The following is a 14747-nucleotide window of genomic DNA, read 5'->3' on the forward strand; positions in this document are numbered from 1 at the left end:
AACTACATTCGACGTCACACTTGTGCAAACTATATCAAAACTTGCACAATTTCAGGCGCTAATACGACGCATAAGAATAATAAATAAAATAGGAGAGTTAGACGTAGAGTTAGCACTCAGTGTACTAATTTTCTTTATTCTACAATACGAGTAAAAGTACTGTGAATTTGTCGAACAAGTGTGAAGGGTCGAAAAGGTCATATTTAATATCCTCTAGTTGGACGAATTTCTGTATCTGGGAAAAATTTTAATGGGAGATTCTAGAGGCCAAAATAAGACGAAAATCAAGAATACCAATTTGTTGATGGAGGCATCGTTAAAAAGTTATTAATGTTTAAAGTTTCAACCTTATTGAATTTTTTTTTCGAAAATGCGCAGGATTTCGGGGGTATCTCTATTCACTAAAAGTGATTGTAATCGACCCCTACAACTAAAAATAATTTTTCCAGCACGATTTGAAATTTTTTAATTCCATTGAAAAGTTTCACACATTCTCGAATTTTTTTCTAGAAAATGGGTAGGATTTCGGTGGTATGCCTATTGACCGAAAACGATTGTAATTGATCCCCGCAGGCGAAAATAATTTTTTTAGATCGATTTGAAAATGTTCTTTTTCGTCGAAAAATTTAGGCTTAAAAATTCGAAAAATTCATTTTTAAAAATTTGTTTGACGTCCTATAGAAAAATTGTCTAATACCTTTTTGCAGGTACCCATGAGCTCTACTTCAGAAAAAAGTTTCATTGAAATATATTCACTATTGTAGGAGTTATGGCTGTTTGAAAATTCGACCATTTTTACGGAGTTTTCCTAACTTTTCGGGATCAACGAACAACTATTTCAATATTTTTAGAATTTCTATATATTCTCCATTACAATACGCGTCATTTGCATTTTGAAACATTAAAATCCTTCAATCCGTTCAGAAGTTACGATGTTTCAAAGATTCGCATGAAATTTCGGGCAGACATTCCTGGCCAGAAATGATATTTTCAGTAAAGAATTTTTTTCTCAAAAGTGGATAGGATTTCGGAGGTATGGCTATTCACCAAAAAACGATTGTAATTGAACTCTGCAACTAAAAGTAATTTTTGTAGAAGGATTTGAAATTTTTTAATTTCGCCGAAAAATTTGTCCACATTCCTGAATTTTTTCCCCGAAAGTGGATAGGATTTCGGGGGTATGTCTATTCAGCAAAAGTGATTGTAATTGAATCCTGCAACTAAAAATAATTTTTGTTGAAGGATTTGAAATTTTTTAATAACTCTTTAACGAAGCCTCAGTTAAGAAATTTATATTCTTGATTTTCGTCTTATCTTGGCCTCTAGAATCTCCCATTAAAATTTTTCCCTGTATTAATCCTTTGTCTGAGGAGAATTTTATTCGCAATTAACAAATTTTAAATTCACATATTAAATTCATCAGTTATAAAAATCCGTCCATGAATTCTAATTTGATAATTAAGTCCTCAAAGAACGAGCCGTATTCGTAGTGGAGATAATTTACTGACTAATTTTAAATAATAATTTTAAGTAACAAAAAAAAAAAAAGAAAAGAAGGGTTGAATTTTGAATTAAAAATATTATTCCTGCTTGTTATTTGATAATAGGAAGTGTGAATGATGGGAGTTGGATGTTTGGCCGATGAAAATGCAAATTTGTGGAAACGGGGGGGGTTAACGTAACAGCGAAAGAAAGCGAAACGCGTCAAAGTTGTTCAGGCGGATCCACTTCATCTCTCGTAGACCGCAGTGATTGCATCGGCGAACGTTTGCGGCATGTAATTACTTGGCTCTATGTAAATTCTGTCTGTTGCCACGCACAACGCCGTACGATTAGGTCATTACGCCAATCGTGCCATAATCAGGCACTCGATAAACAATGCTAATTATGATACTGTGGCGCGCGCAACGACAAGCGTTAGAAGTACAAATCTATACACGTGACAACGCGACTCGCGTTCTCCAGCCATTTACGATTCGTATAATCCCAATACAATCCCCCTCCAATTCAAAATTTAATAGTTGGGAGACTGCAAGCTCACCTCGATCCTCCTCAAATTTTATTATTTTTGCACGCATTGGAATTTTCGAACGTACGAAAGAGATTATTAACCCTTTGCACTCCTATGTCGAGTGTGATTCGACATCAATTTTTATCTCAGGAGCTCCTTCGTCAAGTCCCACTCGACATTTTTTCAAGTCCATACCAAAGAGATATCGTACACTTGAAAATTACAAAATACAACAACAGTGTAAATAAAACAGATATTCTAACAGGTAAATTTCAAATAAAACACTTAAAGGCGTTGGGAGATGCTGGTAACAAAATTGAAATATAATTCGGAGTGCAAAGGGTTAAATACTCAATTGTGAAACTCAGTTTTCGAAATATTTGAAACGATAAGATTGATTAATTTAATCCTTATTTAGTAAGTATGTTTACTAAATACACACTACACATTTTTCAGGATTATTTCTGAGAAGAATGAATAGAATTTATTGACAATTTCATGCAATATTTGAAAAGATACAAAATGGTGGGTGTAGAATGAATTTGGGTCTCTCTAAACGTTAAATTGAGCACACAGAAAAATTCTCTACGTTCCAATCTTGAGTAATCTCAGATTTTATAGTGTAATGACTAGCGTAGTAGCGGAAGCTAGCGTAAGTTCGGTAGATCGAGGTGAGGGCGCTGCGAGCGGACGCCAGCGACACTCAGTTTGGTCATCTCCCGTGTCGCAGACCAGAGTAAAGCAGTTTTAAGGTTAACCACGTGTTACTTATGATTTCACTGGTCTCCTTCATCCCCGGCCACCTACTACAATTTCTAAATATTTAGTAGCACCAAACAAAAAAAGAAAAAATAAAAAAAAACCAATATAATATAATTACTGTTCCAATTTTTAAGGTAGAAAAAAAAATAATACCGCGATATTTTAATACCCATAATTCTCTATCTAAAATAAGGGATTACTTGACAAAAAGATGAGTATTTTTATCGAAAATTTGGGAAGGTCGAGCGAACAATCGCGAATTTAATCAGGAATTAAGACGATTCGTTAATCGATCGTACTAACGATCCCCACTGTGCGAAATTCGCGTCCTTTGTTGCAAAATTCAGGGCGCAATTATTCGTAATGGCGGCCGCGCGAAAGGACGATCGAACGGACCCGAACAGTCGAGGGGGTGGTGAAAAGATGGGCAAAAGCAAAGGCGATCCGATTTCTTATTCAGCGATCCGAGTTGAAGTGACTTTATAGCCTTAGATATTGCCATAATGGATTTATGATGGCGGCGAGGCATACAGATTCACGGTGTACGCGTTATTACGTCGACGCGGGACGGAATGACGCGTAATGATTTTCCGATGCGACGAGTCCCTCGGACACTTTATTCATCTGCGAGACTGCTTTTTCATACGCGTCTAAGAGGATTTCATTCCCCGCGACGCACGAATAATCGACGACCGATTGGAGAATCACTGTACGCGTTCAATTCTTACACTAGATTTTGGAATTCGACTACACAATCATAAAGTTACTGATCTCCTAAATATTATTTATCAGCAATTTATACAACCTGATCGAAAGGAAAACTCTGTTTCATCTTCTTCTGTATTAACCCTTAAGTAAACTAATAATTATTTAATGTATGTAAATGTAATTATTTGGGATTTTATGTAATCCTCCATTGGTTCATTACTTTTAAATGCTTCAAGTTGATTTCCATTTGCCAATTTGGTAAAATTCAACTTTAACACTAGATTTATGGAAGCCGTTAATTTGACGGATGTCTGATTCCATATTTAAAATTGCAGAACGCGTAAATATTATTTTTAACAACTTATGTTGAATGTAATTGATGGAATGGCATGAATATTCTAATTAAAAGAAAAATCGTGTTGTAAAAATCTAGTCTTAAGTAAAATTATTCAGTTGAGATCAAGAATCCGCTTAAGGGTTAATCTCCTATTTTTTTAGTAAATTGTGAATCAAAGAATCTTTTATTTTTAATCTTCGATGTTCCAAGAATTAATATCTGATAATTTCTATCGAGAAGTTCTTCTCCTATATTGAGAACAATTTTGCAAATGATTCAATTGGACATCACAGCCCAGGTGTCTTTTAATAATCGATGACAAAGCCATTTTCCATCAGGATTACGCTTTCGTTCGCGCAACTTTCCCTGCAAAACAGTGGTCTCAAGAGTTCCGCGATCGAGTTATTACCACGGTCAGCACTAAATTCTGATTTGAATCGCCGCCGAGATCCCGCGAGATATATTTTTGCAGTCGAAAGTTCACAGACATCCCGAATGAAACTCTAAGTAACTCAATTAATAGCGGTCCTGATTATATTGCAAATAATAAAAAATAAAGAGAAGATCTATCAAACGTAAAGTAATTAAAATTAATACCGAATTTGTATGTGTTCATGACGTAAAACGCGATAGAAAATTTTTCTTCAATTTCTCTCTTATTTATTTTATTTAGACGACGACTAGTCGTTAATTTCGACTACGAGAAACGGATCGATTTTCCTCGTACACGGTTTTCTTACTAATTACTCTATGGCGGTTTGATTGACATCCCGCTAGGACACGTCGTATCTGAAATAGGAACATGACGGGATGTTTGCCTTATACAATGGTCCCACCCAGATCTCTGTTATATGCCCGCTGATATACGCTTGTCCGTCACAGACGGCTCGATTCGATCCTCGAACGATCAACTTCTGAACAAAGATGTTGGACATTAACTGTGAAATTAAATACAACTGCTTTTCGAAATCTAATTACAATTACACTCCTCCCAGCGAGCGTTCGAATCGTGACAGTCGTTTCACTATTTTTCATTTATTTATTTAATGGTTCTACTTTGCTTTTTATTAATAGCGGGAGCTTTCGAACAAGGAAAATAAACGAATTTCGAGACCATCTTTGAGTTATCCGTATTAATACAGATTTATTCTGATTTTAATTAATCGTGAATAAAAATTTCAAGCAACGTAGCTCGATCGAGCGCCATTATGAGACAGAGGGCCACCAAAATGGCGCCTGATGGCGGGAGATTCGATCATCAGCGTTAAGATCTCAACTTTCCCGGGTCTCATAAAACGAAAGTATTGCAGATATCAACATAATCGCGGTTCGAACGATAGCTCTTTATAAGTATGCAAAAGAAACGCCAATGGGTCTGGCAGTTTCTGAGATATCTCCGTCGTTAAATCGAGAATCGCGCCACTTCAAGCTTTTCGTACGGGATAAACATGGCGGATAACCTGTCCGCCACACAACCATAATCTTTTACACCCAATCCGTATGCGTTTAATCCCTTCTTGAGAACATTTATCATCAGCACCCTCAAATCCTGTGTGTCGGAAAACACTGATTTTTAAATTCATTTATGACAGAGAAATTCAAAATGGAATATTTCGATCGAAAGGACAATACCAATACAAAGTTTACTATAAAAATTCAGCGATCAGTCCAATCGTGCTTGTAATTTTCTTTACAAAGAATAGATAGAATTTCTAAGCAAGTTTCTAATTCCTCATGAAGTAAAATATAATTTTGTCAAATTTCCAAACGTCAGTCCACCCAACATAGAAATATATTTCCGTCGCACAAAATCTCCCTCGACATTTATTTTCTTTACAAAGAAATAATAAGAATTATACTCTCTAATAGAATTTCTAAGCAAGTTTCAAATTCCCCACGAAGTCAAATATAATTTTGTCAAATTTCCAAACGTCAGTCCACCAACATAGAAATATATTTCCGTCGCACAAAATCTCCCTCGACATTTATTTTCTTTACAAAGAAATAATAAGAATTATACTCTCTAATAGAATTTCTAAGCAAGTTTCTAATTCCCCACGAAGTCAAATATAATTTTGTCAAATTTTCAAACGTCAGTCCACCAACATAAAAATAATAAATCTCCCTCGACATTTCGTGAACAAACACACAGACTTTGCATCGATTTTCCAAGGTGTTACGATGTGTTTAGTTACCTACACAGTGAAACGTAATTTTGACAAATTTTTGAACGTCAGTCTACCAACCTAGAAATAGTTTGCTTGCATCTTGGTTCTCGATTCGAAGAGAGTATAGCAATCCCAAAAATGGGGATTCGAAGCCTCTTAAACCTCGTTAAACAGACAGTTTAACCCGGTAATGAGTTTGCAGATACGGATGCCTCGAATCAGTGCCAATTTAGATTACCTTGGACAGCCTCATTCCTATGCGAACGGGAGAACCGGAGGTTTACTCTCTCGCATAACTCTATCTCGATGTTAGGGCGCGCGAACCCCGCGTCGTTCTTATCCGCTTATTAGCCCAGAGACTAGATTCCACCCTATGGCTGTATTCCTCTCGGAACTCGAACGAGGTCCTACGCATTATTCGCCTTGTTCCCACTGTGTGACGTCGTTCCGGATCGCGCAAGATACTCCCGGTTGCAATAACGCAGCTCCCCGGTGATCGGAGAAAACGGAAATCGCAAGAAAACTACCCTATTTGCAGATCAAAACCATATTTACGAAGAAAGCTACCAACCTCGCTGAAGAATTTTCCACCCAAACCTAGCCACAAATATTCAAAAAAGTATCCTAAAGATTAATATTTACCATTTGGTTTATTCTCAGTCAATTATAATTTTTTTTTTATATCAAGTGCATTCAAAGTCTTACGATTTTATTAAGTCTAGGTAGAGATATTTGAAAAAGTATCCTAAATTTATCATTTCTGTGATTTATTTTTTTTTTTTCAATATCAGGTTTATTCAAACTCTCCTCACGACGAACCCATGGAAAATAAAAATTTCGATTCTATACAGAAACAATGCTACAACATACACTTTGTTAGATCAAAGGGTATAGCTTATAGAATAAGGGGGTCAAATGTGCCCCCAAACCGAATTGAACGAATGACGGGTCATTCGATAGGTTATCCAAGAAAACCCCTGTGTGCAAATTTTTAACTTAAAATCTCGACCGTGGGGTAAGCAATGTGGTAAAAACGAAACTCATGTTTTTGTACAATTTCTCTTGACCTATCGAGTAAAAAAATACAAAAAAATTCAGAGACATTTCGGGTACCGGGGCACATACTTTGGCAGATTTTCAGATTTTTTGATCGAAGAACCAGGTAGTAAAAAATAAAAAACCGCAAAAAATGCCGAAAAATGCCGATTACGTATTAAAGGAGGCCCGGAACTACTTTTATACTTTTACAGTAAACAGGTATTGCTATTACTTATTATTCTCAATTTTTTTCAGATTTTTCATTTTGGTGCGCCGCAGTGAAAAAAAATAAAAACCGATTTTTTCCTCATTTTCTGCGTATTAGAGTAACTTACACGTTGAATTTTTATGCATTCTTCAATATATGAGTGTTTTGTAGACTGTTTAATGTTTCTGCACTAAGCAGAATTACATAACAATTGAAACAAATAAAATAAAGTCAACCGTTGAGCGCAATATATCCTAAAAAATCAACGATATTTCCAACGGCGGTTTTTTATCGTAAGTTCGAGTCTCTCTTCTGGACTTAGAATTCTTTTTTTCAAATTCTAACTATATAACAATGCTTTATATTTATTTATAAATATTGGATAACCTATCGAATGACCCGCCATTCGTTCAATTCGGTTTGGGGCCACATTTGACCCCCTCATTTGGCTATACACTTTATAAGCTGCACAATCCTCAACTTGCTCAACTCGAAGTCTACGAACGTCGATAATTATCAATCCGCGACTCGATCCCTTTTAATTAACGACGAAACGGTCCCCCACATCGCGATTAGAGCGAGACACACGTTGGAGATCGCGGCGTTCCGGCTGTTTAATTTTGCAAAACGGATAAAGTTTCGGTACTTACGTTCTCGATCACTTTGGTTCCGAACATCTCGAATCTGTCGTTGCTTTCGTTCAAGTATTCGGTGCCGTTCTGCCAGGTGACGTTCGCCGCGGGTCTCGCCTCCCTCACAATGCACTGCAGCAGGATCTTCGTTCCTCGCACGACGTGGCTCACCACCCCGTCTAAATTCATCTCCAGCGGCCGTACTGTAAAAGATGTTCCGTCGTTGAATTATTCAAATCCGTTTCCCGATCTTAATTCCCCGGTAACGGTAAATAATTGAATGTTTAACTTCGCGTTACGGTACGGCGCCCGCCGCGCGTTCGAATCTCGCGCCGAAACATCAAACATGGCGCCCCGGCCAGCGCGAACCTTCCCTGGCGCCAAAGAAACGTATAAAATCGTATTTGGCCCAGATTTCGAGAAGATTTTCTACGATTCGTTTTGAGAATTTACGTGGAAATTTATTCTCCTCCGACCTTTATTTTTGAAACTTTATTACTAGACTGCGGATGTATATGAATTTATGGGAAAATCCTCAAAAAACTACAGAATGCATTTAATATGCAAAAATATAAGAAATACTTAAAGTAAGATACGAATTATTACTATTAATAAAAATGTGAATTTGCATAAAGATCCGCAGTCTATTTATTACATTGGTTTTTCGAGGTAATTTTTGTTGAAACTTTGAATCAGTAAATTTTATTTAGCGTCTAAACTAAATAACTGATCTAATAATTGTTTATTAATGGAAATACTCATACAACCGGATGTATTGTTCGAAAGTTCGTGGAATTTTGGATTCCCAGTTATTTTTGTTCGTTGAAATTCACACATATGGGTGACGCGACAGTCAAATGCGCCAAAGCGTGAATGCACAAAGGTGTGGCAGTTGGGTGGGGGTGAATAGTAAGAATGGGAAGAATGTGTCGTATAATGTGTGGCACCATGGACAAAATATTCTGGGAAATCAGAAAGTCAAGTTGTATCTGGAAACCCGAAGGATCTTCGCCATCGATGTTCCATTTTCCGGACGAGCGACGTATCGGAAAATTTTTCGCGAAACAGCCAAATATCGTTATTTAGATTTTTGAAATTTACTCGTAAAACTTTAATCAAAATAACGTCAATTCTTTTTTTGGGAGGGGAGGTCACTTGACTCGCTCAGTTGCAACTCTGACATGTCGTTTCCACCCACCTTGAACAAAAATATCGATGGAAAAAAATATGTGAAAATATTGTTATTTAGATTTTAATCGACACCATTTCAATCAAAATAACGTCAGTTTTTTTGGGGCGTTTAACTAAATTTCAGTTGCAACTCTGAGGGGTAGTTTTCATCGAATACAGATTATCGATGCTAGTACATGAAAGAACTAAATTTTTATAAATAAATAATTAAATTATTTAGAATAAAACTAATTGAAATACTTCTATTACTAAATTCTGATAATTCTGTCGCTCTTATCAAAAACTGTAATGATTATAAAATTTCCGGGTTTTCTAGCACCAAGCCTCACAAATCTGCTTTGATAGTAATTCAATTCGTAATTAAATTCGTCGTCTATAATAACTTTGATTTTCCCCCGAACGATTTCATCTCTGTTTTCGTCGAAGACGTTTTACGGGAGTTTACAACCAGCGACCTGGCCAGCAACACGGAACCGCGTGTTTCGATCACCGAACTTTCCATCCGGAAACTGGCTTCCTTCGTCTCCCGAAGCGAGCCTAAAACGAAAGTTTTCGCCCGTAAACTTTACGACGAATTTCGAAAATCCTCCCCCCCCCCCCACGGCGTGATTTTACGACACCGACGACGAAAATTTTATCGTTCATCGAACGACGAAACGGCGTCGAGCCAAAGGAGAAAGGATTCTTCGAGGATCGTCGATGATAATAATATTAATTTTCTGATAATAATTCTTATTTTAATTTTAAAACACTGGCGAGAAGCGTCACTCGGTTGCGAAGGGTTAATTTTTTAAAAATTCCGAGATTTTATTCCTTCTTCCTTGGAAACAGCGAATACAAATAATTAATAAATTCGATTTAGTAATTTACGTACTAATTACGTAGTTATTAACGAATTCGGTAACAATTGCAGTGGCAGTATTTTTAATTATTTGTATTCGTTCCTCGATGTATCTTCAACGTGCATCTTGCTACCTACCTTAATTCAAAAACGAAGCCCCATCCGACATTTTTGCAAAGGAAATTGTTGTTTAGAATCGGCTCACCTACCCCCCATTTCCGGTTCTTACACTATTTACTGGACACCCTGTATATTTTCGACTCGACGATTATAAAACAATTTAAATTTCGATCGAGACACGCTGTCGGATTGAAACCGTCCAACGTAGAAGTGGTGGACGTTTAAGCGTATTAATGAAAAAGAGGTAAACCAAAAAACGTGACCAATACCGAGCGTAGGAATAAAACCAGCATGCGAATCGATTGATTCGTTTATTGGACATTCTGCAAAGTTCGACTTGTTCAATTATCCAATACGTAGCCCCGACCAATTCACGGTGTCTCGGTCGGTTCGTTAGCTGTGGTGAGTTTTTAGGGCGAAACATGTTTGGGCGTATAATACCTTTGATGATTAAATAACGTCAATTGGCCAAATTGTTGTAATTTGACAGGCGTCGTTGACGGGTTCCGTTTTTTGTGGTTCGAAAGTGGGGATCGACTCGACTTTTCTTATTTCGAATTTCTGTGTTCCAAGTGTACAATTTTTGTTACCTCAACTCGTAAAGAGCAGCTTAATGAGTTTCAAATATGGAATAAAATTTGACAGTGTCTCGATTTGAAAATTCGGAGAACAAAGTGACGCGTTAAAGAAATCCCTTCCCCATTTTAGATTTGTTTGATGTTGACACGTACATTAATTGACGGACTCTGTGCATGCACGATGTTAACGACAAGTTAGTTGGATTGTTAAATTACGTAGTACTTCTTTGTCTCTATGTTTCCAACGAGTGCAATCGTACTCGCGAATGCAATTCGTAGAAAGACACTCGAAACGTTTGCAACCCTTAATGTTCGAGCATCGTAGAACTCCCGTCTTCCGAAATTGAGTGTTCGCAGAAACTGAATTAAAGTCATGGTTGGCAAGAAACTGTGGAACAGAGTGCTTTAGAATTCAATATTCGACACAATTCGATTACATTTTGCCCAAAAATTGCAACGTTGTAGATATATTTTTTTACCATCGACGTTCCTGTTCGAGGGGGTGAAAACTACCCCTCAAATTGCAACGGAAATTTAGTTACATGTCTCCAAAAAACAATATTTAATATTTGTAATAAAAGTATTTCGATTTATTTTATTCGACGAAAAAATAGTTTAATACCCTCATTTATTTGTTAGCAAAAATTTTTCAATAACAGTATTTCGATTTATTTTATTCGACGAAAAAATAGTTTAATACCCTCATTTATTTATTAGTAAAAATTTTTCAATAAAAGTATTTCGATTTATTTTATTCGACGAAAAAATAGTTTAATACCATCATTTATTTATTAGTAAAAATTTTTCAATAAAAGTATTTCGATTTATTTTATTCGACGAAAAAATAGTTTAATACCCTCATTTATTTATTAGTAAATATTACTCAATTTCAACGTCTTCTGATACGACAGAATAATTGATTTTAATAAAGAGCAATTTTCGCAGTTACATTATAAATACGGCCCCAATCGATCGCTATAATTAGGTTAATCGTTTGGGTCTTCGCTTTTAACGATGCGTTTGTATTCTAATTTTCATATACAATAAATAAATAGTATCAATTTCCCCCGGAACTCAACGCAACTACTATAAATGGAAGCACAACGTACTGAACTTCTGCCCCATTTATACCACTCGAGAACATCAAGAGGACCCTCATCGACTGAATTATTTAATTGGTGTCTTACCTTTGATATAATTCAGATTTTATACATCGACGAATGCAAACGGAAGAATTTAAATAACTCTCGATTACTCTTTTTCTGCGGGTTCCCCTTTACATGTTAAATTCAGTTTACGTCTCGAGCATCTAATACTAACCACTCAACCAATAAATAAATACTGTTGTAACAATTTACTAAAATATTTCTTATATTTTATATCACTGAATTCACTTTAAAAATTAAAATTCAGATAAATATCATTTTTTTACGTTATTGAATTTAATTCCAATGGTATTCCAGTGTTTTCAGAATAAACTATTCCAAAATATTAAAATACAGTAAACATTTTTTTATGTATTAGCTACCTTTTTAAAATTGATTAATATAAAATAGAATTAATGATCTTGACTCGAGTAGTTTTCGTTCTTCCCGCCAGGCGACGCCACCAAATTCTGTCTATTTGTGATTTCCAATAAAAAAAATGAATTGAACTGCTTTCGTAAAATTGACAAAATAGAATAATCTTGAGTCGAGTAGTTCTCGTTCGTTTTCATGTAATATTTATGGAATGAATTTAATCTCAGTTGGTAGACTGTTGCAGCTAACGTATACATACTGTCAAAACAGATGAGTGCACGTCTGATCGTGAAATCCGTCGTCCGACAAGGGAAGACAAAACCTGCCCTATTGTTTCCGGAAGGGCACTCCGGCAGATTGGCAGATGCTCCAAAATATCGGTTTAAGGCAGAAGAGGATCCTCCCTGGGCGCCATTCCTTTACTTTTTACTACCCACGGAACTATAATTAAACAAATCGAAACAGAATTTCGAACAGTCTTTATGATTCTTTGGCTAAAATTTACTTTCAAAACCTAAATACACACTCCAGAGCCTAGAAATCACTAATCTAAATAAAATACCAATTAATACATCATATCAGTATTAACAGTATAAATAAATAATTAATTAACAAACGAGACACCTGTACGAATTATTTTTCCGCCCTACTTCCATTTCGTTTGTTCCCCAAAAAATGTCCAACAAACCACAAAAAGGTGTTTTCGTTTTCCCACCTGTAGAGCGTCAAAATCAAAAGGCAGTTCGCGACGTGCCAGGAACATTTTCACAAAATGTTTTCGTTCCGCTGGCCAAGCAAAATGACAGGTCGAAACGTTTACGAAGGAATAAACTATGTTCGTTGGGGCTCCGTATTTTATTCTTTCCCCTTACCCGGGGACTTGGCGAGCCAGGGAAATCCGTAGAAAGTTTTCCCGGAGGCGATTATACGAAAGATAATTCTGGACCGAAACCGAGGAGCGGGCAATCAGCGAAACGACGCGGGAAGAACGCGAAGAGGAAGACCGTCAATTCGGAATAGAGGGCGAGCAAACAGAGAATTTAATATCGGGGATTGCATTTGCCTTTAAACCGCGTCGTGTACCTCTCTCGTTCGCGGCAGGAAGGCCGAAAGAAAAGGTGACAAGTATCCATTCTTCGTTTTTCCCCGACTCTCATTTTCGACGACAATCTTTCGAGCCTCGCGGGAACCATCGCGAGGGAAACCGGTTTATCGGCTTTGGCCCGCGTTGCTTTCGCGAACAACAAACATCGTCGCGCCCGAAATGCAAAAGTACTTCTCAAATAGAAAAGATAATACGCAAATTAAAAAAAAGACTTTGATCGTAATTGTTACGAATCGCATTTCTAAAATTATTACACGGGAATTAACACCTTTGTTCGAATGATTTTTGTTGGGAACAACTGTTACAAAATGTTACAATTTTTTTGGTTATCGAAAGAACGATGTTACCGACGCTAAAAATTGAATTGAGAATACGAATTTATCGACTATCTACTGTAATGACTCGAGTAGTTTTAAAGGTTTGTTAACTTTCGTAAAATTGATAAAATAGGATTAATAATCTCGAATCGAGTAGTTTCCATTCTTGTCACGCCGAAAAAGTGGGTTAACTTATCGGAAGTGGATGTGTCAGTGGCGAAGGAGCCATTGGAGTTACACGGTTTCGAACGTTCGACGTTTCGGGGAACGAAAACGTGATTTGCTACGCGAGTACCGTCTTCCACTGGTAACGATCGCCGATCAACTGTGACCGCTCGAAGCCTTTCCGAATTCTCTGTGACGATCCGCGGGTTCGGTAACCATTATTTGGGTTAGTCGAACGTGATTGGCCCCTCGATTTCCCCGGAGGAGGGAAACCGACGTTTCCTCCAGGACAAAAGCGTATTCGGAACGTTTTCGCTAATTAACCCTCGTCCAACCCTGCCTGGGGTCATTTTTTACCTGTCTTATGTATCTACAGCCCAGTGTTTCGGTGTCTTCGATGGGATCCACGCTTGGCGACCGCCATTTTAATTACTCTTACAGCGAACGGCGCTCAATAGTACAACTATCGTGGTTTTTATTACTACTGGTATTTTAATCAACATTATTTAACACTTTGACGGCCACTGTCACGTGTGCGTGATCTAACAGTCACTCAGGTAACACACATTCAACTTATTACGTTTGTTGAGGTTACATTTATAATTCCTTGTAATAATATTCCTAGAATCGTCGTGTATCTCACTTTGGTCTACAATATCAGTCTTCGCGTAATACGTGCGGCCATTAAAGTGTTAACAAACATGAAACACAATAGAGGGAATTCGTTGGAATTAATTTGTTCGATTCATGGTACAGAGTCGTCGTACGCCATTACAGATACTTGATCCGTATTTATAACACAATAAGAAATTTATTCCTTTATTTCCTAGTTTTGATTGAAATACTTACTTATTTCCTAGTTTTATTTATTATACTTACTTACTTAATATTATAGTTAAGTTCAAAATACACTCCCTCAAAGTGGAATAAAGAGTTGAATAAAATCATGCATCAAGTTATAAGTAGATTTCTTGTACAAAGGCTTCTATCTTCGACTTCGCGATGGCTTTAATTATATAAATAACACAACTTCTCTTTGTGTGCAT

At 36.7% G+C, this 14747-nt stretch overlaps 1 protein-coding gene across 3 annotated transcripts in view; it reads right to left on the reverse strand.

The window, feature by feature from the left end:
- The window catches only part of LOC122397473, a 484513-nt gene that overhangs the window by 75781 nt on the left and 393985 nt on the right, over positions 1–14747 (reverse strand). For all 3 annotated transcript variants that reach the window (XR_006259108.1, XR_006259107.1, XM_043396627.1), the window contains exon 6: positions 7883–8067. Coding sequence is in view for 1 of the 3 variants with exons in the window: in XM_043396627.1 (XP_043252562.1) it covers positions 7883–8067 (185 nt within the window). In the remaining 2 variants the exon portion in view is untranslated. The remainder of the gene's footprint in view (positions 1–7882; positions 8068–14747) is intronic.

Source organism: Colletes gigas, unplaced genomic scaffold (assembly GCF_013123115.1).
Source record: "Colletes gigas isolate AHSC1104 unplaced genomic scaffold, ASM1312311v1 Colletes_gigas_Sc00009, whole genome shotgun sequence".
In the NCBI taxonomy this organism is placed as follows: domain Eukaryota; kingdom Metazoa; phylum Arthropoda; class Insecta; order Hymenoptera; family Colletidae; genus Colletes; species Colletes gigas.